General features: G+C 36.6%; 1 protein-coding gene across 7 annotated transcripts in view; it reads right to left on the bottom strand.

Annotated features, from left to right (window-relative positions):
- Nucleotides 1-255: 255 nt before the first annotated feature.
- Nucleotides 256-27,558, bottom strand: part of LOC103720659 (haloacid dehalogenase-like hydrolase family protein) — a 41,656-nt gene continuing 14,353 nt past the window's right edge. Inside the window, exons 14-29 of one of the 7 annotated variants that reach the window (XR_015974304.2) lie at nt 25,402-25,497; nt 19,702-19,824; nt 18,061-18,258; nt 17,876-17,980; nt 15,481-15,545; nt 12,941-13,034; nt 12,565-12,722; nt 7,845-7,894; nt 7,645-7,766; nt 7,387-7,494; nt 6,763-6,833; nt 6,103-6,195; nt 5,145-5,181; nt 3,768-4,015; nt 1,323-1,472; nt 256-677 (exon numbers count right to left, since the gene is read on the bottom strand). Coding sequence is in view for 5 of the 7 variants with exons in the window: in XM_008810481.5 (XP_008808703.2) it covers nt 513-677; nt 1,323-1,472; nt 3,768-4,015; nt 5,145-5,181; nt 6,103-6,195; nt 7,387-7,494; nt 7,645-7,766; nt 7,845-7,894; nt 12,565-12,722; nt 12,941-13,034; nt 15,481-15,545; nt 17,876-17,980; nt 18,061-18,258; nt 19,702-19,824; nt 25,402-25,497 (1,812 nt within the window). In the remaining 2 variants the exon portion in view is untranslated. Of the gene's footprint in view, nt 678-1,322; nt 1,473-3,767; nt 4,016-5,144; nt 5,182-6,102; nt 6,196-6,762; nt 6,834-7,386; nt 7,495-7,644; nt 7,767-7,844; nt 7,895-12,564; nt 12,723-12,940; nt 13,035-15,480; nt 15,546-17,875; nt 17,981-18,060; nt 18,259-19,701; nt 19,825-25,401; nt 25,498-27,558 lie in introns of those variants that run through there. The other 6 variants (XM_008810481.5, XM_008810482.5, XM_008810483.6 and 3 more) reach the window with 6 other exon arrangements.

The raw sequence follows: 27,558 nt of genomic DNA, 5'->3' as shown, positions 1-27,558 counted from the left end.
ACTTGTTGGGTAAAAACAACTCAGTCAAGTCCAGAGGCTGACACACAACATAACAGATACAAGACAGTGAATTGATATTTCAGACCTCAGATAAACAAGAGGATAACGATTGCATGTTCACCGCTCAAATAAAAAATTGCTCTGGTAGTCTAAAAATTGCAGAATGCCATTCAGGGTTTGAACGGTTATCCTCTTACCAAAAAACATGGGGCATAAACTGACAATCATAGACCCAACATTTTCCAAACCCACAACTTGGACAAAAAAAGATGCTCACGATATTTACTGCCATTATGGCTTTATGAATTATGAATAAGTTCAAAACATGTTAATGAGGGAAGAGAACATACCGGTTATTAAACCTAATATTTTTCAATCCCATACATTTAGGGAAAAAAAAGATGGCTCATGATATTTATTGCCATTATGGCGTTGTGAGATACTAACAAATTGAAAAAAGATGCCAAATGAAGGAAGAGAGCATACAGTTACTACGTCACACTTTTAATGGCCTATTTGCTAAATACTAGCTTTGATGTACCTGAGGGGACTTTGGGAGTAACAAAATACGAGAGTGTGATCTTGCCCTTAGAAGACTTTGGCTCTCCTTGTTGGAATGATATGTCGAACACCAGAGATTTGTAGAGGCAAACCTCATCCTCCTTACAGTAGTAAACCTGCCAAATGTAACAGCATTTACTCCTCTCTTAAGATAGCATCAGTGGTCAGAAATACCGCTGTATGAGTTAGAATCCTCTCATCTATCTTCTCCAATAGATTACAGGATTAGTAGTAGCATGTTTGCCATTTCCTGATCTATGGATATCATGTGACAACGACAGAAGCAGCAGCCAGAAGAGGGTAAAAGGGTGGAGTTTAAAGCTAACGAATATTTTAATTCTTTAAGAAAAAGGCATTAAAATAATCTTCAATTCTTTAGTATATACAAAGACATATGATACCGCATAACTTTTATGATGATAATGATGTAATATGATTAGTTTTACTAACAAGTGAACAGACCAATTTTGTGAATTATTAACAGGTCCACTGCTATTTTTTACTGTGATAATTCCGAGGATCTATTAACAACCCATAGAGTTCATGCAATCAAGAATTAAATCACATGAAGAACAATTAAACTCTGAACCAGTGCTATTCATGTATTTTAAAGTCTATTTTTAATGTAGACTAGTTGAAACATCATCATTGTTGACTGTCGATATGCTCATGGTTCAAAAGTTCTCAAGGATAGTCAGGTATGATTCTCTTTGTGAACTAAAATTACCTGACTCTAGGAACCTTTTGACAGAGAGGAATACCTTGCAGTTTATTCTACCAGTTGCTGGTGAAGGAGAAGTTCTCCCGAAATGAAGTGATGCAGTTCCATCTGGGTTCAAATTTCCATTTGATGGTTCAATATTAATTGCATTTGCAGGCTCAGATTCCACATCGAATTTGCTAAGAGCTTCCTGGAATTCAGAGTAAAAAATATCACAATGAGCCATCTGTTACTTTATCACACTAGTAACTTTATCATACTAGTATATATTATTATATTTCTGCTATACAAATCCCATTAATAGATAATCATGAATGTCTCTTAACCATGTCGTAGGCTTAAGAGGAACCCATATGAGAGCAAAGTAGTGCTTATAGAAAATACAAGATAAAGAATTTAGGAAGTGCATATGCAATATAGCGATCAGTATTATCTAGACTTTAAGATATTCATGGCACAAGACTGCAGGGAAACATAAAGTTTTTCCTGAACTAACTTTGATATAATGTTTTGCCATTAAAGATGCTTAAGCCGGAGAGTTAAGTTTCGGGAAGCAAGTCAAATGTCTTAATCTTCGAACACTTGGTCCTCCCGACTACAAACTACTGTACTAATTTATTGTACACTAGTAAGGAATCATTTTTGTGGCACTCCATTGTAGCTAGAAATGCTTACCATTATAGATAAGCTCATCCTTGCTTCATCCCGCCTACAAACTACTGTACTAATTCATCTCACAAGGTACTGAAGTAGGAATCATTTTACTACATACCTTTTGACTAGAAAAGCCTAGCATGAGAGATTTTACTCTCTGTTTTCCTGCACTATTACAACACAACCTTCTAAAACTCACTCCTTAGTTCTAAATTCTTGAGCATCAAAGTGAGGATCACTCATCTAGGCACTTTGTGAGATCTTCAAAAGAGCAACTGCAAGAGATTGGCTCCTCTTTGCCAATCTCGAGGGTGCAAACTTGGTACCCTTGTATAGCCAACAAGTTCTAGCATTTAGTAGCAGGAGACTTATATCTAGGGTATTGCATCCAATTCCAATTCTCTCAGGAAACCCCCTCCTCCTACACCCACTTCCCAAGCGCTTATTCTATTTTTTTTTTGAGAGATGCTTTTCTCAAACACCTGCACTCAAATCCACCTGCACACCAGCTACTGATTCAAGTATGGTCTTTTAAAATTTCCTTGACATCCAATCAAATAATTGCTGGAGTCTAACTATAGGCCTTAGCTTTCTAAGGAGGTATATCCTTGTCTTCAGGTTGAGAATTCTTAAGAGGCAACCTTGGTCTTGAAGTCATTTGAGCCTCTTTTCATCTTCAAAGGGGATCCAAGTCTCCATTTCTTGTTTTGGTGGAATTTCAACATTCTCACCTCCTGTAAGAATACAAACCAGTTGAACCCAAATCTTATTTAATTCGTTTGACTCTCCATTTCGAATCAATTACATAAAAAATATTTATCATTTTTATTTTTCCTCAACTGATGTGGACATGATTCTAAGGTTCTTGCAGTTAGAAGCCTTGGTCAGCTCTTGTTGTGGGTGAGATTAACTTTGCAAATTCACTCAAATCTTTTCTTTTACAACTGCTAAGTAGATTGATAGCTTTATGCATTTGTATCTCTGCTTCCTCTCCTCCCTTTGGCTATGCTCTCTTATAATTTTTTCAGCAGACATGCTAAATAGTTTAGCAGTTTGTCCTTTGCTCCAAACTTCCCGACTATTGCTTTGAAGCTTTCTTGCTTCTGTTGCTTGGGTTCAAGCTCATGCTGGTGCATGCACATCTTGATGTAACTCAAGGCTACCTCTGGGTATACGCAAATTTTGTTCCTGCAAGTAATGAAGTGTTATTATTTTGTCACCATAGACATTTATCTCAAGACTCCCTCCTCTTCTCCACAACATTGAACACAACTTTTGAAGTGTCATGGACAGGTCAAAGTCCGCTCTCAAGTGCTGATTTTTGTTTCACAGTCCAGACCAATGGTCTGGAACATCAGTATGAATGCAAGCCTTAGTGCGCCTATGTAGCAACTTTATCAGAAGAAGCTCGACAATCTTCACTAATCTATATAAAACAAACATAATATAAGATTAGACTTGTTGGTTTCCCTTTAGTTACGTTACAAGGGAAAAAAAAATACAGTAGGCAAGTTTACCATGTTTATGGGTACCTTGTGTTCATATGAATGCATTTCATCAGAAGGATGTTCTGTTTCATTACCAATAATAGAAATAATGTACAGGGAATGAATTTATGCTTTCAAATGAAATCTGAAGCATCTGGGTTTCCAAATGATTACTGATATTTCAGAGGCATCTTACTATTCGAATCACAAAACTGAGATGAAGAACTTAAGTTGACTGAATTACTGATAAAATAAAGCAGCGAAGACTTCTGGTTCATATGAGGGAAACTAAGAGGGAAAAGCATTAAAATAGGAAAAAAATCAATTCAGGATCAGGGAACAACCTTGGAGAAATGGTAACCCTCAGGGACTGAAACTGCAAGATTCAAGTACCCTTCCATGGAGGAACCACCATCAGTTTTAATGATTTGTGTGTCAGCAGATAGCCGCCTCCTGAGGCGCTTCAATGATTTGGGCTTTGAGAATGGTGGCTGCACGCCCCTCAATTCTAATGTATGCAGTATAAGATCCTTCTCATTCAGGTCTATATATCGGATCATGTTGTTATTTGTATCAGCTATCAGAAGCCTTCCTGCATGGCATTATGAAACAAAATCAACCAAACCATAAGATATTGATAGCTATATTTGTGCATGTAATCCAGAGAGACTATTTCAACATAATAAGCATAATAAATTAGAAAATGTAGATGATGTTAATAAGAGCAAGATAACTCAAGGTTCACACATGCTATTCCTTATATTAGCTACTGATCAGTAAATAAATAGTAACTGCAAGAGGCATGCTTTTGTCCAAAAACTTCATGACTAATCTAACCAATAACATCATTGAAAACTCCAACAAATAACATCAACAAAACTCCAATAACATAAGTTTTACAGGGTTCTAAATCCACATTAATTAACAAGACCATTCACTCTTCGGACATCTAACATTATTTCAAAATATGCCACAAGCTCATAGGTTCACTCTGTTATATAAGAACAAGTGATTTGAACAAGAAGCAGCATTTACTTCTCCTAGTTGGTCTTCTGATTTATGTCAGTGGCAGTACGTACATGACAAATAAAATGGCTTGAATTTTATAAGTTTTTGTTAAGGTGCTTCTACAGGCCAAAGGGCTACCATGAAGATGCTGATTAAGCTTCTTGTTTAGTTGGTCTTTCATTTTTGCCAATTATAGAATATAAATGCCAAAGGAAACTTTTAGATGCATAGCGTTCTTGGTCTGCTAATGAGCCAAATTTGTCCCTAACAAATTCAAAAGTTCAAATAGGCCAGACCTGAGGCCTGCCCTATATAGTGTAGACTATGCCAGAATCCTGGTCCATGAACATCTTATTTCTAGACACAGCTTGCTCGATCTTGGCATTAATAATTTTAAATGAGAAAAGGAACCCATGATCCCAGATAGATCTTTATGATGATATAATTGTTACATTATAAGGTTTCTCTGACAATTAAAATAATATTTCAAAATATATCACTGCGGAAGAACAGAAATTTATGATCATGTCAGTAGAAAACAAGCATGTCCAATTTCATTACCAGATTGGGCACATATCAAGAAAATACCACTGTGGTATTAAGTCAAATTTTCCACTCTTTTTGGACTATTAATGGGTTTTCCATGACCAGAAACTTGAATAGAACAAAGAACTAACTCCAAAAATATTGGCACAGATGAAAGAAAGAATTACCATTTCCTGCATCAACAATCCCGGATGGCTCAGAGAGCTGCAGAACATTGTAAATGTATCAGAAAGAAGATTTACAACTGAGGTATGAACATGCACACAGGCAGTAGAAATGCAGGTTACTGTAGCAATGCCATAGAAGCAATTTTAAAGATCAGCAGACATCTAAGACAAAGCAATTGGGAAAGCCATGTTCCATTATCTTTCAGTGGGGCATCCAAGAATTCTTTCTTAACAGTGAGTTAATCGGCAACTTGTACTTTATGCTAACATCTCCATTATTGCACATTTTTTATGATTGGAACAAAAAAACATAATGACAAGATACTGGTCTACAGATGGACAGGCTTACAAAGGATACATTGGGAGGTTATTGGCCATATAAAATATTGCAAAATGGCGTAAAGCAGGTTGCCTAAGATTATAGTTACAACAAATTATTAATAAAATTTGAATATTTAATCTAATTAGGATAAAACAATAATGGTAAATGGAATTCAGAATTTTCTAAACAATTTGTAGATTTTCGACATAAAATTGCTAAAGATGCATTAAACATTATCTTTATAACAGATCATTATCAAAACCGTAAATATAATCAATATTGCTAAGTTACTATGATATAAAATACTCCGTTACTATCAAGAATACTTTGGCATGGAAATGTCTGAAATTTTGAAGTTCACAATATTTAGTTATTAGTGTTTAATTTCTCAAGACCTATCTTTAGCACATTTAGTATCTAGCTGTATCACATAACTAAATGTAATATACTAATCATTGTTTTCCCTTCAGTTTATCAGTCAAATGCTAATGTAACAAAGCTGTGCAGATGGGTGATATCAATAGCCATTTTTAATACCCATATTTCATAATGAGCTAAAATTGTCGAAAAATATTCTTTAAACTTAACATAGCAATATTGGCATTCAATGGTCAAAACAGCAAATAATTTTCCCACCTGAGCCGATAGGGCCATGCCATCCTTAAATCCAGCACTTCCAGTCCCAGCTAAAGTCGTAACTTTTTTAGTAATCGGGTCCAGGTTCTTGATCTGTCAATTCAAGTTAAATATTTGAATGTCTTGAAGTGCTGCGAAACATGACAATAGCTTGCGACCAATACAGCAAGATAAATTTTTTAACTGAATTGGGATATAAACACATAAATAGAACTTTACAGAAATGATACCATCTATGTGCACCAGAAAAGGTAAAACACCAGCGAGGTAAGCGATTATACGGAACGACAATTTAACATCCTTATTTCCTTCTTTATGTAACAGATGACCTGCTACTTCTAGCATACACTTTTGAGACTTATTTGAGAACTTACTTTAGTATTTTAAGACAAGCTAATGCTAAAACAATATAATGTTTCTTTACAAACTATGTTCAAATTTCCAGTAAACTAATGCAACAAACAACTAGACCAATTATGGAATGATAAATAACCAAAAAACAAGCTACAAAGATGCATGGCTTATAAGTCCAAAGTACCTAACTTCATCAACAAAGCATACAGTATTTAGGCTACTAATCTTCAAAAGGACACTCAATCTTCTTCTTCAAGAAGTCACTTGTTCGACAAACAATCCATCATAATCACCATCCATAAGTACCTGGGCTGCATATGTAGACTACCGGGAACTATGTGGGTCACTTCTGGCCTGCTGTGGTCTATATATGGGGACTGCATTGGTCAAATTTGGTCTAGTCATCAAGTCACATCCACATGCTACAACTCAAACCACATTTTAGAACATTGATAGAAGCATTATTTAAAACCTATGCAAGATTACATATAAGAGCGCAGTATTTGGCTGCAGCCATTGGTTTAACTGCTCTTAAATATGCATGAAATGTTCCAAATGATCTAATTGACATAAGTGTTTGGATGCATGCTACTAGCTTGTTTATAATTGAAAAGTATATTACTCATTGACATTGACAAATGACATTGGACATGGTTTAGGGGAAACTTAAAGAAACAAGGTTGTAGCCCCTGCTCATATTGGGTCATCCTGATTGGGATAACCCAACATGGAGAGGCCCAGGGTCCTGGATGCATCTCAGGACCTGGTCTCTTGCTAGTCCAGTACATTACCACTAGGAAGGACTGCACCCTTAATCCTTGGCTACAACATTCCAGAAGTATTAGCGATTTTTCTCTCCAAAAGTGAGATAACTTCTTATTTATCTAGTCATGATATTACAACATATTGAATCTATAAACCATTCAATACCTTGTGGTTATACGAATCTGCTATATATATTTGATTATCTTTCCTGCAGAGGACGCCTAACGGGTGCTGGAAAAGTGCATCTGATCCAATTCCATCATGATCTCCAAACTACATGGAGAATGCAAAATAAATATATTCCATAACTCTGCCATAAGGTAACTAATACATGAAAGGTACATGAAACCCATCCTTTTATGTCTGAATGGGATCCAAACTTCAATATAGAATAGCTATAATTCAGATTTAAAAGCCAAATACCCTAAACAAATTTTCTGGGAATATTGGATCTCCCCCAGCTAGCAACCTCGACCCTCCTGTCTTCAGATCAACAACTCTAATAGAACTACTCTCACTATCAGCTACATACAGCTCCTGCAAATCTAAAATAAACAGTTTGTCTCAATATACAATTTAGTTCAATATTGAAAAGATTTTATGGAGATGACAGTATATACTACCAGGCGATAATGATATCCCAGAAGGCTGTGCATATGATGTGGTAGTAGAACTGTTGCAAAAAAAACCATGATATTGTCAGGAACAATCCCTTTAAAGTTGAAATTGACAATTAGAAATGGAGAACATTGATTTTGGATCTGTGTCACAAAAATGTTTGAGTTATATCATCACAAAAGGATCATGAGAAACCTAGAAAAAAAATATCTAACTTAGGAAAGCATACAAGGTATAATAATCATATGCTTGAAGGAAACCCGTATCTATTTCTTGATAATAACTAGAAACCAATAATAACTATAATAATGATACCTCAAAGAGTGCTCAATAAACTTAAACAGTCTTCACCACTATGATTACAAAGGCAGACATTTTGATTGGTTAGTTTTAACATTACAATTCAGTTGCAGAGCAATCATGAAATATATTAGAGAAGAATGATACAGAATTCTACCTGTTCGTGTGAAAATGGACTTGACTACTTCAACTTGCTTCATTACAAGGTTGAAACAGGTCAAATCCACTGAAAGGTGAACTTAATCCAATTGTAAAAATGCAGATGAATTCATCAAACCTCTACAGAATCAATACTTTTCTTAGTTATCAATTTCTACACTTTGTGCTGTAGTAAGATTTAGTTTTAGACTAGTTATATCAAGTTATCGAACTTAAGGAAAAGCTACTGGGTGTCAGTGGGCTAAATGAGATTAAAAGCCAATTTCCAAATAACTCCAAACTTTGTATTCTGATACTATTTATCCACAAGCAACATGCACAAGTAAAAGCCCTACATATGAGAGTAAAACCTGAAATTTTCCTGTTATGTGGTGATAAAAAAGGACTTTCATAAAAGCTCTCAATAGATAAGATATATCACATATGTCACTAATTTGTATACGAGAGGAACAGAAAAAATATTTTATCTATAATATAAAGATGTGTGCACATCACCAATGGTTTATATCATGTAATTTAAGTTTATTTGTTTGCTTTAGTAACCTAGCTGTGTCATGCTATTTGTACTGACGAACAGATTCAGATCATCGGATGGCATCAACATGTAGAAAAAAAGATCTGAAGACTCAGGTATGGAGAGGTTCTCTAATCTTTATCAAAGGATATAAGAGAAGTGAAAAACAGGGGGAGGGGGACTGCAATATGTTAGAGGTAGTAATAGGAAAAACTGGTTAATGAGGATAAAACCAATTCTCCATACAACACTTTGAACCTATGACATTAAATGTCTTATTATCATTCTATAGATTTTCTCTCAAGTCACCAAGGTATGCATCTAACACATAATACCCTTAAAGTTCCTCTCCACTCCATCCAACTAGCACGAATTCCATTAGTTGTATCTCCATCTATCTCTCCATTAGATTATATAATAGATTCTAGATAACAAAAACCAATCACTCTGCAGTATTTTTTGCCAATCAACGTTGACTGGAGCCTCATCTTCCATTTTCTTTTAATAAAACTGCATTTCATATACTTTGTTTTCTTTTGCTGCTCACTTTCATGTCCTCATCTTCTAAGGCTTTCCTCCAAAAATTCAATTTAGAATTTAATTTTGTTCTCTTCTCATCAGTCAACACAATATCATCTTTTCATAACATATAGGACATTATGTCTTCCTGTATATAAAAGTAAGTTCACTTACGATTAGCATAAAGAAAAAATGGGCTTAGTATTGATCTTCGGTGCTAGCCCATAAATGACTTGCAATGCACTTGTTATATCACATATACTCCAACCACTTGCCATAGTTCCAGCATATGTTTAGGGTTGAAATGGATTGGACATGGACTGGATACTGGTTGTCCATATTTGTATCCATATTTTTCAAACGGATACGGATATAAATGGATATTAAACATTACAAATCGGACATTAGTTATATCTATATTTTCTCTATCTAAACACAAATATAAGTTGGATATTATTTAGATACAAATCGGATATTAAGTGGAATTCAATAATGAAAACTAAATGAATGACATATTTATAAAGGATGACAATAAAATCCACTATCAAGATTACAAGCGATGCACCATAACCACGTCACGGTCTAAGAAATAATTATTAACCTTGCATAAAGACCGATTTGACCAAGGATTATTATTCAGATACAAATTGGACGTTAATAGGAATTCAATAATGGAAACTAAATAAATGACATATTTATAAAGAATGGCTATGAAATCCACTATCAAGATTATAAGCGACGCACCATAACCATGCAATGGTCTAAGACATAATTATTAACCTTGCATAGAGAAAGATTTGACCAACAATTTGGATCATCGATCCAACCTAATTTATATTAAAAGTGTATTAAAATTAGAACTATTTAAATAACATATATGATATAAAGTATTAAAAGTTTTCTATATTAAATACCATGATTACTTTTTAATTGCAGCATGAATAAATAGAAGCATGAATTATCTATTTTTAAAGAACTTTTAAAAAATAAATGAATATAGAAATATTTTAACATTGTTGATTATTTAAAATATTTTTAAAAAGTTTTCAAAATATTATACAAAATAAAATAAGTTATGTATTTTTATTTTTTTATCAAAAGGAAGAGGATTGATTTTTTATGAAAGATAATTAATTATTAAAATATGAAATACCATAACACATTTGAGATGATCATATTTTATAATGAGAAGAATTTTTGAATAAGTATAATAAACCATAATTATATACTAAAAGTTAATAATGCTATCGTGGTAGTTAAGAAGAGGCAACAATCCAAGACATCTTGGGTTTGATCCCTTGCATAGGTATATATTGAATTTCCCCCCCTATTATATATGCTTATGGACCTTTTTAACCGGATATCTGAGTCTATATCCAAAAAAACCTTATTATCCGAATCCATATCTAATGTACCAAAATTGTAAGCATACATCTGATCTATATCCGAATCCAATTGGATACAAAGAATTCTTTCCAAATCCGAACTACCGTATATAGAAATGGATTCGGTCATATAATATCCAACCCATTTTCAGCCCTACATATGTCTCTAATCATGTCAACGTACCATTTGCACACTTTCACTCCAAAGCCCACCAAACTAAATAGGGATGCATAAATTAAATAGCAATAAAACACTAAATAGCAAAGTATAAATTAAATAGCAATGAAACATGTAATGCAAAAACTATATAGCAATCAACAGGATATATAGGATAAGTCATGACTCTAGAATCTAGATGTCTCGATAAGTATAAACTATCCATATTTGTTAAAACATAGCCACACAAAAATAAGGTAATTAAAAATGAATAATGTTTAAAGTGAACCAAAACTTTTTATGTTGGACATGCCAAATGACTTCCAAAAATATGTGTACGTCATGATGTATTATTTTTTTCATTTATTATACCATATATACACAAGCATTGTAATCTAACATGTGCAACTTGAAAAGTTTATGATTTGCACCATGAATTGAAGCTTATTAACAAGATCGGCGGAACCAGTATCGGGCACATACTGGTTCTCCGACAGCACGAGTTTGTACGGGCCAAGGTCCGCCGTACCGGTACCGGTCGGCGTACCGGTGGCGGCCTGGACCGATACGAACCGATCCCGTACCGGTCGCGTACCGGTCCCGTACCGGTCGCGTACCGGTCCCGTACCGGTCGCGTACCGGTCCCGTACCGGTCGCGTACCGGTCGCGTACCGGTTCTCCAGCAATAAACTACCGGTACCGGATTCCACGCTGATCCGGTACCGGTATGTACCGGCCGGTACGGATTGGTACGGCAGACCATGGTACGGGCCATGCCAGGCCTGTACTGATAGAGAAGAGGGCACGATACCGTTGGAGAGAAAAAGAGAGAGAAAAGGAGGAGGAAGGAAGGGAGAGGGACGTCGGCGGAGGCCGCAGGAGGTGAGGCCGTGGCTGGTTCTCCTGTTTCGAATCCGTTGGTGTTCCTCCCTTTTCCTCTCCCTCCCTCCCTCGCTCGCTCTCTCTCTTTTCTTCTCCTTCTCCGGCTCTGGCAATGGATTTCGTTTCCGTTGCCGGAACCGTACCCGTAAGCCACCGGTATGAGTCGGAATGGCCGGAACTGCCCTGTTCGGCATGGTTCCACCGATCCTGCTTATTAACTTTATCTATGTCATTGATATATGCTTATAGTAGTTTAATTTTGACATGGATGGTAAGTTACTTGATACTATGCGTAGCACATCAAAAGAGCACACAACATGAACGTGTCATATAAGTTATGTCGACTGGTCTCCATAGATTAAACAAAAACCACATTTTTTTAGTTCACACAACAAACTTAAAAAATGAGGTTGGTCTTATCTATGCATGACAATCTTGTATTTGCATGCTAGGCTAGGAAATATCGCATGCTAGTCTTTGCCAAGTGTTGGCGTGCAAACCTGTGATCCCCTTGCTAAAATGGGCATCAGAAATGGCACTTTAGTCCATGACACAAGCAAGCCGATCAATTGGCAAAATATTGATAGGGAAATTCGAACTGTGATTGGATAGATAGGTTCCTTGGCTCAATTATGACATTGAAGTAACTATCAACAATACCACAACCAACATATCAATAGCAGAAAAACAAAAAAGTATTATTGACAATATTAAAAGCTAAAAAAATTGAAAAAGCAAAACATGGTCATTCCAATACCTATTCTGAAAATAGTTCTTCATTGAAAAGTCCTATGACAGAGACATAGTACCTTGAGCCATTCAGATTTCTTTCATAACCATCACCACTAAATGCTTTAGTGATTCCATCTGATGTATTGTGCTCCCAGAGTTGATGCTGTCCAGCCATTGCAATGTAAACCATCCCATTTGAGGGCTCATAGCAAACGTCCCATGGTGAATTTAGGACCTAAGAAAACACTATCAGTCAATCTCAAGGAAACACAACTAATGTTAATACTTCAATAGTCGCTATGGCAAATAAGAAGCTTTCATACTAAAAGTTCTGACAGGAAACAACAAACAATATTAATACTCTGACTGGATGGATTTTAGTTATGCTGACATAAAGAAGGAACTATTTCTGAAAACCAAAAAGGTTTCCAAATTTGTTACTAGACATCATGCCTGAGCAGTTCCCTGTTGTCCTCCTTTATAGTCAGAACCTTTGGTTCCATTTCCAGCAAGTGTTCTTACTGTCTCATTAATGAAATCAATCTCCCTGCAAAAGAATTTGATAGTTAATATATATGAGCGACAAGTTGATTAGTAGAAGATAAACAGATTATTAACTCATTATTATGTAGAACCTGGTGAGGACTCAAGGTAATGTCACATTTGGGTCGATTCAGGAAAACACTACTTCATTTCCAGTAATCAAAAAAAGCAAAATATTTGGAAGAAAGATATGGTATTTTTTTCAATTAAAACAGGTGCAACAGCAGATAATTTTGAGATGGTGAAAAACAATGATAAAAGTTCACTTCCATCGACTGGCCAGCTTATTACAACTTTGATGTGAGTGATTGTGATAGATTCAAGTAGTGAATTGGCACTTATCCCGATGGTCAGACCCCTCTGCTTGGCAACAGGAGGGTTCGAGTCTGGATGGTGGCCTAGGTAAATATATTGCAGGTGCTCTCCTCCCTTTCTTTAGAAAACGAAGTGATAGATATAAGCAAATGCTTGGAATCCTTAATTAACACGTAGTGCAATTATTGCCTCCTATTTCAATTTGATATTGCAATTGCCTTTGGTGTTAAAGAGTGTGCTATTGAACTGGAAAACATACTGTAGATCTTTAAATTTGAGACATTTAAGCAAACTTGAACCCAGGTTAGATGGAAAATAAAATAAAATAAAGGGAGGGGAAGAAGAGAGAGAGAAAGAGGGTCGTAGATAATAATTAAGGCAGACATCAGTCAAGGGCAAGAAATGCTTCTCCTATTGACCTACTGGTGATAACTAAAACGTTAAGTCTAGCTAAAAACTGTTATTTTTAAAAGAAAAGTTTAAATTGAATGAAGAAGTAGCTGCTCAAAGAAATTAGATCAAGAGGTTTAGATTATCTGCTATGTTCAGATTTCAATGAAGTTTCCCTGGCATACAATTCAAGATGAATTTGCAAAAAGAAAAATTAACATTATGCATAAAATCTGGGAATGACAAACCAGAGAGCATGTTGTAGAGTGCAGAAGGGATAGATATTTGACATGATAATTCAGCCTATATTCTAAATTTATACAACAAGAGAACTTCATGACGAAATGGTAGCAACGATCGCTTGCTGCTACTGCCCCAATATAAATAGAGTCAAATGCACATCTCGCGGAAACCTAACATGCATCCAAATATTAATGCTTGTGTCCATTTACATCAACTGGGCTGGTTTGCCTGGGGCACCAGGAGCATTCAAATGAGGCACCTATCAACATAAATTTGTAACAAAAATGGAGGCCAAAAAATGCAAACTTCAAGAAGTGATGAATAAACATATTTGTGGCCTATGGCTGCAAGTAAATTGCAAATCAGGTTGAAAGGCCAAGAGGAATGTTTATTGCCTATAGTGTAGCAAACTGACTAACTATTGGCCATTATCACATTAATGACCACCTGAGATGATATATTGGTTTGCTGAAGTTTTTGTGGATAGCGGTAGAACTTCGAATGAAGTTGCCAAACCCCTTTCTAAACAAAGATAGTCATAGTCAATGACAAGGATAAAGGCTTAAAGGTAGTTAATGACAATGATGCTGGCTCGAAATCTCTTTTTTGATCAACAGTGAGAATGTAGCTGAGGTGCTGGAATCGGTACATTCAATGATAAAAATTATTTCCACACAAACATCAGAATTCAAGGGCAAGGAATCATTGTTTATTGTTTAACATATAGTTTAGTGTTCGAGCAGTTGTAATTTTTGGATGCTTTACCATGCACATCTTGCTCATATTGCACCTATTGTATAATGTTTAGACTTAAGACTTAAAAATATAGGTCTGATTGGCTGACAGAAAAGAATAAACTATAAAATGATATTTCTACGTGCCTCTAAATTTTATAGAAGGCCTTTTATATGTAAAATGTAAGGTGACAGCATAAAATTATGAATTTTAAACAGTGAGACCCAGTTGCATGGCCTTCATAACACATCTTCCTGTTAAGACATCAAATAGATGGTATTCTTTAATCGACTGATCTTGAAAAGACATGTTAGCTAGGAATAACCTTTGTCACCAAGATTCAGGTATAGGCAGTAAATTAGGTAAGTGTATAGTAACTGCTAACCATTAGAACCACGAGATATAATTGTATCAATTTTTGGCTCAAAACTTCCAAAATGCTAGAGGTTAAAATTATATATGGCATCAGGCATCAGATTTTACAGTCATGCTTCTGGCTTTGCTAGCTAAGTAGTTTATAGCACATAACATTTTCTAACTTCGAATAATGAGGCAATGAGATATTGTAGTTGAAATATTATAAACAAGTCAAGGTATACCATAGTTTTTACCTAAAATGATGAACTTAATACTGATATTACATTGCAAAGGTTAAATCACACCATATAAAAATCAATCAAGATATCAACTTGTGAAAATAAAAAATCCAATAATTCTTAACCGGTACTTTTTGCATGAAAATTAAAAGCATAATTCTTGTCACATACCTCAAAGCATGGTTTTCAGTATCTGCTACATATAACAAATTTTTCTTTGGGTTGTATGCAAGACCCTGAAAGCAAAAACATTATCGCAAGATTTATGTGCATGTCACATCACTGTCTCATTGACACTTCAAAGAAATCATATTATATCTCAGTAGCACCATCTAAAAGAAAAAGGGGAATAAAATCAAGTAACAAAGGTTCCTCGCAGCGAAATATTTATAGGTAATGCTTATAGCCTGTTAATGCCTGAATTTGATGCCAAATGCTGCACCTAGGAAAATAAAATCATCCTAAGAGATTTGACATATGGTGGGACAAAAAATACAGGATGGATTTCTATTCCTTCCTAGAGATTCCACAACATGTCTGTTATATATTGTTACAGGATGAATGCTTTTCTGTTCATAGGCTTCCAAAACCTCCAGGGGATATATCAGCATTAGATGAATAATTAAATCCTACAAGCAAGGTACACTGTCTCGGTACCAGGCCCCGTACCGGTGCCACTATCATTGTGTCAGTACAGTATGGTATAGGGCCTGTTCGGTATACCGAGTATCAGTATGCCCTTCGTACAGTATATCGGTACTAAATCGGTACGATATAGTACGCTATATACCATGTATCGGTACCAAATCGGTACGGTACGGTACGCCCCATACCGCCTAGTTCCGTACGGTACGGCGAACTTTGCCTGCAAGCATTCAAGCCTTATATGTAATAGATAGATAGATAGAGTCCGGCGGCTCTAGGTTCTTGTGGTCAAATTTACAAAATGACAACCCCCACCACACCCCACCTCCTTCCTCTAGAAGGTTGTCTTTTCAAAACACAAAATCTTGAGGAGCATTAATCATGGAGTGTCAATAAGGAATGTCCGCTCCAAATTCTACAAGAAAAGACAATCAAAGAAACCTAGTTAGATATCTCTTTCAAAGCATTCATATTTCACACTTGGCACAGACCATATAAGGGGAGTTCTAACATGAGGCAATCAAAGATAAAAAGGGGAGAAGTATAATAAAAGAACTTCACAACCAAGAAGGAACATCAATAACAAGTTTGGTTTACTTGGAAGCATGAGCTATCATTAAAATATCTCATAATTAAAGAATTTTGATCTGTTATATTGGTTCTCGATCAAATTTTGTGGACCAAACTAAGGTGTACTTAGAAGGCTTGTTTCAAAAAAGGAAAGAGTTTTTAGTAAAAAATTTGTAAATTATTGCAACAGGTTGCCACTAAAGGTTAGAAGTAAGAACTCAAACACCAAGTTTACTCTAGGTGCCAATGCTGAGTTAGTAAAGTTTCTTAATACAAGAAATCTAGGTTTTCGGACAGACTTCCACCCAATCCTAGTTCTTAAAGAAAGAGCGCGCGCGCGCGCACACACAGAGAGAGAGAGAGCATACAAGCCCACAATAGCCAGGAACCAATGATAGGCATCCTCAGTACTGTTTCATAGGCGAACCAGGTTAAGTCGGTCCCCCATCTCAATATTGATCTTGAAGGTATTTATACCGTAGCTATTAAACTTGGATCGGAGAACTGACCAGACCAAGAGATCACTAGGTCACAAGTCCAACCACTGGGCCAGGTTTACATTAAAAACTACTTAAAAATTTAAAAGCATAAAATATAATTAGTAAAAATTAAATAGCATAATTATTGATAAATATTCTATTTTAAATTCTATTCTATAAAATCACATGGGTCAACATTCTGCATTACTCTTTAACTGAGCATAAATAGAAAATAATCATGAAGCATTTAACGTTTAAAATTTATAAAAAAAATATATGATTAGGAAAATACGAAAAATGTATTGATATTTTTGATACCATAACTAATAAACTTTTGATAAATATCAAAGGATAAAATGATTATATATTCCACTTTCCGACAAATGAAAAAGGAATTGATTACGTTTTCTATGAAAATAATTGATGAAGAAATACCTATTTAAAATAGCTTTACCTAATGATGTAAAATAAGTATAATATAAAGCATCTCAAAAAAATAACAGCAATAGTTATTATTGTGGTTAAGAGGTTTTATTCTATACTAAACTTCAACAATATGAATTCTACTTAAAAGCGTTATTTTCTAGGCTTCGTAAAACCCAGTTCACCCATTTTTAACCTACTTGGGTCGCTAGTTTTCTAAAGAATTGCCCGGATTGGCCGTTTTTGATTGGTCCAACTGCATTTCCAATCCCATTGGAAAGTGAACCTCCATCAATAGGCTATGCTGCATCAGTAATTTAGCCATTTTGCAGTGAATTTTAGTTAATTTAATGTGCCTTGTAATAGTAAAAACCAACTCAAAAGCGCATAACACTAGAAAAAGCATAAAATAATAAAGACAAAGAAAGTAAAGATTTTCCTACACTTACTTGAGGACGATTAAAACATGCGCTGTCAAAGGTACCATCAATTAAACCTTCTTCTCCAGTACTCCCAACTTGAATGATAAAATTTCCTTCCAGGTCTGTAACTACCTAATTAGACATATAAAATTAGACAAATTTCCATATAAAATATCCAAAACAGGAATTGTATGAAAAAGAAGAATACACACTATGCGATTGTGGTTACTGTCTGATATAAAGAGCCTAGTATTCAGCATATCAACTGCAAGCTTCCCAGGGAATTTTAATGGTGTTGTCAATAAACGACGATCATTATCCTTCTCTAAAGCCAGCGAAATACGATTATTTTCCAATAATTTCTTTTCTCCATAGTATTGGAGGGATGCATCTACAAAATCATCAAGATCCTGAAGAAACAAAAGACAAAAATTTTATTAGTGTTATCAAATAGAAGATGAGGCTTCAACCAGAAACAATGATGTGCGGGGAAACCAGTAAAGCATACAAGCTGATCCAACTTAATTTTAGTGTTAAGAATTCAGTTTTTCTTAGTAGGATCAACCTTCTGCCATAAAATCACAATATCCCGCTAAGATAGATTTTACAACAAAACTTTCAAAGCTGGTGCACCACTACAGTATGTGTTACATTCAAAGACCAATATAAGAAGATGGTAGTTTGATCACATGAACAGAAAAAGGCAGTCTGGTGTTTTAACATTTTTTGCCATACATAAACAATATTTATTTGTTGCAATTCATCTTCAACATTCTTTGCAATTTCATTTTAACTGATTCCACCATAATTTTGACCAATGAAAGAAATCACGCTAACCTTCAGCAAATTTGACAGAGTGAATAGGTGACTGAATGATCAGTTTCCAACCTAGATCATGGTGGAGCCCTAACTTATAACTGGATTCTCTGTTTTACATATACCTGTGAGTATGTTCCACATAACTCTTAAACAACAAATTTCAGATAATTAAGGGACAGGGAAACCTAGTTTTCTCCAGTTCTGGTCCATGAGATCAAGATACTTCTAGTATTCCCATCCCAGCAATAGGCAAACGAGGTTTCCTCATCACTTCCATTTCTCATTCTCTACTTTCCCTTTTAAATGCTTTTCAGAAGTCCTTCACATACATTTGTAAGCTTCAAATCCAAACTAATTTTCTTGTTCTTATTGCATGGAATCAACATTGCACTTACTGTTTCATGTGTACACGTTGAAAGACCATAATTGTACGCATCACTATATTGCAGGACAGATTTTCTTAAACCAATCCACAATGGCATGCTCATCTTATGAAGGAAACTGGTGTAACTACATCCTTGAGGTTGGCCTGCCCCTCTGTTTGAGCTTTAAATGTTTTTATCCAGTCAAATTGCATTTTTAGACCCTGCAATTTGGGTATAAAATTTTCATGAAAAATGGAAAAATGTGTTACAATAAGTTGGCTCAGTAAAAATATCAAAGTGCATTTCATCATAACAACAACATTTAGGGCAATTTAAGTTTAAAATAATCAAAAAATAAAATTAAAAGAAGAAAATCAAATGGTGAGACTTTGTTGAAAGACTCGAAACTAATGTAAAATGAATATTGAGAATGAAATTGTCAGCAACCACTTAGAGACCAGAACATACAGAAAAGGGAGGGAAAAAATAATTGATCGCATATGTGGGAATTATTTTAATCCATTAATACATTCAAAACTAAACATTTTAAAGTGGCACAATGCAATTAAAAATTGTAAATAAGACAATTCTGTTCCTCTATATATGTTAACAATAATACATCTTTTTGGAGTGACCTTGCATACTTAAACCAAAGGAAAAAAATCCTACCTTTCGATGACCTTCACCTGATATTTGTGCAAGTAGCTTCCCGTTGGGGCCAACAATGACGAATGTAGGCCAAGAGTTCACTCCCAATTCTCTCCATAAATACATATCACCATCATTAACAACCTTGGACAGAAAACAAATAGAATAAGATTATTACAAAAAAAGAAGAAGAAGATGAGACATTATTTGGGATGATGACCTATAAATTTGCTGCAAGAGTATCTGTTATAGTTTATGTCAGTGGAAGAAATACCAAGGTCATGCTATCCTAGTCCAAATCAGGATGGGACTGGAAATTATTAGCACCAAGTGGTTGCAATCAGATACCACTACAGCCACACGAAATTTACTGGAATCTAATGCAGCTATCCATTACATTGGTTGTGCACAAATTTAATTGCATTCATTAGGATCCACATTGAGCAGTCAAAGAATGCAAACATAATTCCACCAATTCTACCATTTTATTTTCCTAGAAAATAGGCATGTTTCTTATTCAATAATGAATTGAATTGTCTTAAAGTATTCTTACCTTGCCAAAGAAAAAGAGAAATTATGTCAAGTAAAAAATCCACATTAAATAAAACAATTGAAAGTGATTAGATGAAAAATACGTGGTACTCTAGAAAACATCAAATAAGTTAAATGAGGATGACATAGCTATTAATCTTATCAACAAGCTGAACATGGGGTGTATCATGTTAGAGCTCCTAGCAAGCCAAGATTCCTCCCCTATCTAAATCGAATGTCAATGGCTCCGCCATCTACAAAATCTATTCCTTCTCCGTGCAATATTGATGCAAATGTTTACAAATGGACTATATTGTTGTCGAACTCCCCCCAAGAAATCTTGGTATTTCCTAAATGTCAGTTGCCTTTTTCTCCTGTAGAGAATTAGCTACATCCAGTTTTTTAGGGTTCACTTACTGCAATATGCTTACGTGTGTACGCACCTTGTAAATGTATGATTTGCATATTCCTCTTGTAATTTTTTTCACTAATTTCCCTCTGGCTAGTTTGTCGTTATGAGCATTAGAAAAGTGAATACAGTGGTGCAACAAAAATCTACAACACCTTTCTAAATGCATAAAATCCCTTCTAAGGTCCATAATTACCAACTTCAAAGAGGGTATAGTGGTAAATTTGTAGGCTGGATTATGTCTAACCTAGCTGAATTGTAGTTAACCAAGGGGAGGCCTAGGTGCAATCAGGGCCGGCCCGAGCCCTAGGCGACTGAGGCGGTCGCCTAGGGCCCCGGGCCAATGGAAGGCCCCGGGAGGCTGACCAAAAGGAAGCAAAAATTTAAAAAAAAAAAAAATAAAGGAAGCAAAGGCCCCATATAAAACGGGATCAGGAGCTGGCTATGAGTCTTCTCCCTTGATGGAAGGGAGGTGGAGAGTTTCCTGGCCTGCAGAGGGGCAATTTGTGAAGTTGGGGACAGTAGTTTTGTTTTGGGTGGGGAGAGAGAGAGAGAGAGAGAGAGAGAGGAGGGATTTGGTTGGCTTGATAGACGCCTGAAGCCACTCTTATCTTTCATCCCTTCTCTTTTTTGGTTTTGGTCTTGGTTTTCCTTCCCTCACATTACTCCTGATCCAGCTGGGCCATCCGAAAGAAAGATAGGGGGATTGGAGATGGATTTCTTGGAGGGTGGAGATTCTTTTAGTTTTCTCCTCTCGGTTTCTTCTCCCCTCTTGGGTGGTAGAGAGAGAAAAGGAGGGAGGGGGTCGAATGGGTGCTGTGCTGTGATGTTGCAGTTGCCGCTTGGGTACTCACTTGAAGGGGAGATGGTGGGATGGGACTTTTATTAATTAGATGGAGTGAATTTCCCATAATAACCCTACTTTCTCTTATAGAAAGGTTCCTTTATGGACAAATTCTTTTCTTTACCTTGACCATGAAGTGCCATGGGATGACTTTTTCCTATTCAGCTCTTGCTTGACATGGTAAACAGTATTGCCAAGCATTATCTTGGCTATTTAATCAGTTTCATGGCCCTTCATTTAGGGTAATTATTTTTATATGCTTCCATTCAAGAATTATATTAAATTGAAAAGGCTTCTTGTCTATCTTTGTTAGATTCATGTATCTTTGTTGAAATAGTGTACTTGATAGCTATCTATTTTCATATATTTTTTTTAAATATTTTATATTTATTAAAAAAATTATTATTAAAAAAAGGCCTCGTTCATTAGATTCGCCTTAGGCCCCAGAATGTATTGAGCCGCCGCTGGGTGCAATGGTAAGATTGCTCCATTATGACCTGAAAGTCACGAGTTCAAAACATGAAAACGGCCTCCCCATGCGCGGGGTTAAGGGCTGCATGTATCTCACCCCCCCCCCCCTCCCCCCCGAACCCTGCAATGATAGGAGCCTCATGCACTAAGCCACCCTTTTAGTTGAATCGTAGTTAACCATGGGAGCATTGGCGCAATGGTAAGGTTACTCCATTATGATCTGGAAGTCACGGGTTCAAAACATGGAAACAGCTTCCCTACATGCAGGGTTAAGGCTGCATGTATTTGGCCCCCCCACCCACCCAAAAACCCTGAAATGATGGGAGCCTTGTGTATTGAGCCGCACTTTTAGCTGAATCATAGTTAACAAGACATTGTTGGATGGATGTTGATGGTAGCACTATAGTTACAAAAAGCAATTTATGAGAGTATACATGTGTATTGCAAGTTAAGATGTTTACATCCTAAAATGCATATTTAGAATCATATATATGCAAAGAAATCTAAATTTAATATATATATATATGCATTTATGGCATATCATAAGTTATGTAAAATTCAAGTATTGTACCCATACAATATTGATGTTGCCGAACCATTATACTCCATGCACAATCCCTTCTCAAATAAAACTTGATATTTCACCTTATGATATCATGTCTCCTTTGGTATGGAACATCATAAGATACATAAACTTTCAAGTATTATGCCCATGCAATACTAACAATTGTACTCCATGTAGATTCCCTTCTTAAATAAAATAATATTTCACACCTAATAATATTTTGTCAATTTGTCTCCTTTGGTCATTTGCACTAGTGTATCAATCTTGTCCACTTTAATCCTACATTTGTAGTGCATTTAGTCCTATCATACAACCATCAAGATTAACATTTATCAATTTTATCTTATTCTCAATGTTCCTACAATTCAAGGATTTAAGTGCTGGTGGCAGGGAGGGCACGCAAGGCATGTACCTTGTGTTGATTAACTTCAAAATGCCAAAAAAAAAGGCCCTTTGGACTCAATAAAATATTGAGGAATAACAAGCTGTATTGACTCATGCGGAATCAGCATTGACTAAAACAGGGAAGTATAGTTCAATACACGGTACTACCGCACATGCATGCCCCTTTTTGGGCCAAGCAATACAGGTTGATGTAAGACAATACCCCAAGGTACGAGGGTTATCGTGGCACACATGCATGATCACTGTTGGCACTGGCCCAACACAATTCAGCCAACCTGCAGAGACTGACATACTCATATTTAAGTAGTTCTACAACTTAATTTTGTTTTAAAGAATGTTTGGCAAGAAATGAATCATGAAAGAAGTCCATCTGTATGTTAACCACTTTCCTAGTAATCAACTGCACAAGAAAATCAATGAGTCTCAGGGTCAATTGGGAAGTCAGTTTAACATTCTAATTGGTCCAAAATACTCCGTCGGGTAGCTTATCTGTCTCTCTGCATAGTGATCTTCAGAAACAAGAATGTTGTAAACCTTATTTGGGAAACCTTCAAATACTACGAAATCACTTCTAAACTCAAATTACCTACATCAGATATTGTATCCTTGGCTAGCAAAGTAGATCATCACAAATATAGGGGAAGATTTTTCATGATTTAACTTACCTGCCTGAAGTTTTGCAAAATTTCAGAAAGTTTTCTTCCAGCTTTTTTTTTCTAGTCTTTATTCTACATTTTCCGTTTGTCTTCGATTCTTTCCCTACTTATCTGATTCTGCAGGAGTCCTTTAAGGATTAAGAAACTTTATTTAAATCATTTTATAAGGACTTTGAAGTATGGATCCACATATTTTTTCAAATTTTTGACAAGTATATTTAGATTAATTTATTTATCAAGACTTGATTGTATTTCTGTTATTATGTCTTATTTCTTATTCTTCATTTTTGGAGCAATCTTAAGATTCTTCAGCTTTTGTAACCGCCCTTAAATATTTTTATTTACATTAAACTTCGAAGTCCAAACAAAGTCATGACCTTGAGAGCCACAAAAGTTGGTCATGTGAGGATGCTGAAGAAATTTCTTCCTTCATGCCATTTCTTCCCTATATGCTTAAGAAATATGATTCTCTTTACTCCCACTTCCTCTCCACTTATCACCTTCGTTTGGTGTTCCTTGAAAAAATAAGTCCAAGAATTAAGGTCATGAACAAGGACTGTAGCTAATGTTAAAGATTTAAATTCATTAGATGTCCACAGTCAAAACTTTCAAGATCAAGATCAAATGGCAAACAAGAGCATTTCAAAAGAAAATCAAAAACTCTTGGGAGCATGTTTCGCCGTACCGGCCCGAATCGGACACTACAGGGCATGTTGTACCATGTCTATTCGGTACCAATACCCGGTACAAGTGGTGTACGGATACTCGGTATGCCGAAGATACCTTATACCATACCATACCAACACGGTACTAGTGTGGCACTAGTACTGAGACGGCGAACCTTACTTGAGAGTGACATTCTGACTATTACTTATATTCCTTTTAGGCAGCATAATGATCCTGACCACCATAATTCACAGGTGGCATGACTTGCACAAGGGGCCATGCAAAATGGATAAGGCAAGGTTAGAAATTCTATGCTCAGAAGAGGAATATTTTACTTGCAGCTGAATGTGGTCCAACCCTTGATGGATTACTCTAAATGCTTAAGCATGATCGGCAAAGGGACATCTTAAGAATACATTATCTTGTTATTCATGTACAAATATTTATTTGAAGACAAATTTGGGCAAATTTCTATGCAACTGGACTAGCTGAGTTGTCAACTTCCACACTGATTAAAATCTTATTTATTTATTGTGCAGTTTTTGCATTTAATTCTTAGCAAAATAAGTAGTCCCAGTAAGTTTCATTAAGTTGAATATGGCTTAGGTTAGAAGGTTGGGGCCATATTTCTGAGCGAAGTATCTTTTTCTTAATAGTGTACTTTTTTTGTTATAGGAACTCTTTCTTGGGCCAAAAAATGTATAGAAAGATCCAATTTGATCTTGATTGGAATTCCTTATATTGGTCCATATCAGCTGTCAGTTTCATGAAGGTTTATCTGCAAACTTTGATAACTTTTAATTTCTAACTGTAGATTCCACAATGTTTTCCTTCCACTATTTATTCTTTTCAATCCTTCTCCTATTTTCTCTCATCTAACCAACCTATTTCATTCAGTAAAGGGAAAGCTTAGGGGCCCATCACCCTTTTAAATTTCCAACCTTTCTTTGCATAAGCCTGAAAGTGATTGCATTGCTTGACACATGGAACAAACGTCAAATTCAATATTCAACATGCATGCCACATTCCGTTTGCAAATACTAGCTACCCTTGGATTCATGAAGGATTCAAAATTTTAAATGAAAATTTGTGAAAGAGTCTGCATGATTGAAAGATATGAATTCTGCTAATAATGCCACATTTTTCCTGATACTATCTTCTTAACAAGACTTACCGGGTGAGTGATGTTATAGCGCAAGACTGCATTGCGAATGGCCTCTAGGTCTTTCTCATTATCAAACTTTGCAGAATGTACCCCAATAACTGTAAACTGTATAGATAATGGCTTGTGCATGAATTAGTAGGCAATAGAAATATTCTATGGATTTTTGAAATTTTTTAAAAAAATTATATATATAAAAGAGTGAATATGGCAATATATAATTGAAAGCAAGGAGCAATGAAAAATCAAAGAAAAATAAAAGATTTTAAACTATCCAAAGCAGCGTATGCCGAACCGGCCCGTACCGGCCGGTACGGGCCGGTACAAACCGGTCCGGCCAGCTACCGGTACGGCGGAGCCGTGGAAACCGGTACAGGCCGGTTCCTTGCCGGAGACGAAGAAGACGAGGAGAAAAAGAGGGAGCGCGGGGAAGAGAGGGAGGGAGTCCACCTTCGGCCGCCATCGGAGAGCCGCGGAGGGGCGTCGGAGGCCGGTGGGGGGCGGCGGAGCCGGGCGGGCGACGGGGGAGCCCGCGGGGGCGCTGCGGAGGCCGCGGCCGCGGCCGCGTCACTATTTCGAAAGAAACAGGGGACGCGGACGCGTTTTTTAATTTAGGGATTTTAAGTGAAGTCGGCAAATCGGTTGCCGACTTCACTTAAAAATCCCCAAATTTTTTAATTTGGGGATTTTTAAGTGAAGTCGGCAACCGATGTGCCGACTTCACTTAAAATCCCCAAATTAAAAAACGCGGCCGCGTCCCCTGTTTCTTTCGAAACAGTGGACGCGGCCGCGGCCGCGGCCTCCGCAGCGCCCCACCGGCCTCCGCCGCCCCCCACCGGCCTCCGCCGCCCCCCCGCGGCTCTCCGATGGCGGCCGAAGGTGGGCTTTCTCCCTCTCTTCCCCGCGCTCTCTCTGGTGCTCTTCTTCTTCCCCGATTCCGGCGGGGAAGAGCTTCCCGGTTCGTACCGCCCGGAGCACGGTACGAACCGGCCCGTACCGGTCCGGTAGGCAACCGGTACGCCTACCGGATCCGGTACGGTGGACCTTGATCCAAAGCTTATTTAGGTGGAAGTTTGAAAGGAGGGCTTCTAATGCTTGATATGCAACATCGAGACTCATAATGAAAATAACAGCTTGATAAAATTAAAAAATTCAGGTGTGGCAAGGACATGGCCAAAAATAGTGTTTTGAGTGATCAATTTTTTTAGATGCTATAGATTCTTCCATTCAAAAACTTAGTGAAACACAAAATGCCCTTTCAACCAATCTTATTATGCAAGTTAACCACAGAATATAGAAAACAAACCCACTACTAAATATCAATCATCCAAATTTAAGAAACAACAGTCATAATTGACTTATTACAATTCATTTCCTAGAAATCCATAAATTACCTGGTATAGGTAATCATAAAATTTGCAAGATACTAAAGCTAGAGTGAAGTCTAGCATGTCGTAACTTGTAAGCATAGTTTTTTTGAGAACATATAACTTGAGTCTTTTTACTTTTTTCCAACGTCAACGGAACCGATACCGGACACCGTACCAGTTGCTCGGAGGGACAAGTCAGTACGGGCCCGCGCCGTGCCGTGCTAGAACAGTACCGACACAATAGAAGAGATGGGGGAGAGGAACAATGAGAGAGTAAAAGAGCACTGGCCGGCCTTTTTCTTCCTTCCTCTCTCTCCCCCTCCCTCCCCCGCTCTCTCTCTCTCTTCCTTTTTTTCTTCTTCTCCCCTTCCGGCAACGGCGTCTCGGTCTCAATGCCAGAACTATCCCGGTCCGCCGCCAGTACAGCCTGGTATGCCCCGAACCAGGTTGTTCGGGACAGTTCCGTAAACCTTGGTTCCTTCACACAGTAAAACATGCTATAGTGCCTGAAGTGGTTGTTCCATTGGTTGGTTTAAGAAAAATATTGGGTTAAACTTTAGTTATAAAATGGTATTTTGTCGCTTCTCTTATAACCTGTTATTAAAACTTGAAAATGCTTCAGTACCCAACTCTAAGAAATAGTACAAAATATGACAGTTTTTTTCCCTAATATTTGTTGTGTAAAGCAACCAAGCAAAAAATTGCAGCAAAAGATTCACTGCTATGCTACTCCCTTCTGCATAGACCAGTAGAATCTAGAACATCCTTTGATGAAAATGGAGCATATGGAGACAACTGG

The sequence above is a fragment of the Phoenix dactylifera genome, chromosome 17, assembly GCF_051530095.1.
Source record: "Phoenix dactylifera cultivar Ajwa chromosome 17, Ajwa_hap1_PhDact_Kaust_v1.1, whole genome shotgun sequence".
NCBI classification, from domain to species: Eukaryota; Viridiplantae; Streptophyta; class Magnoliopsida; order Arecales; family Arecaceae; genus Phoenix; species Phoenix dactylifera.
This window is presented reverse-complemented; position numbering and strand designations above follow the sequence as displayed.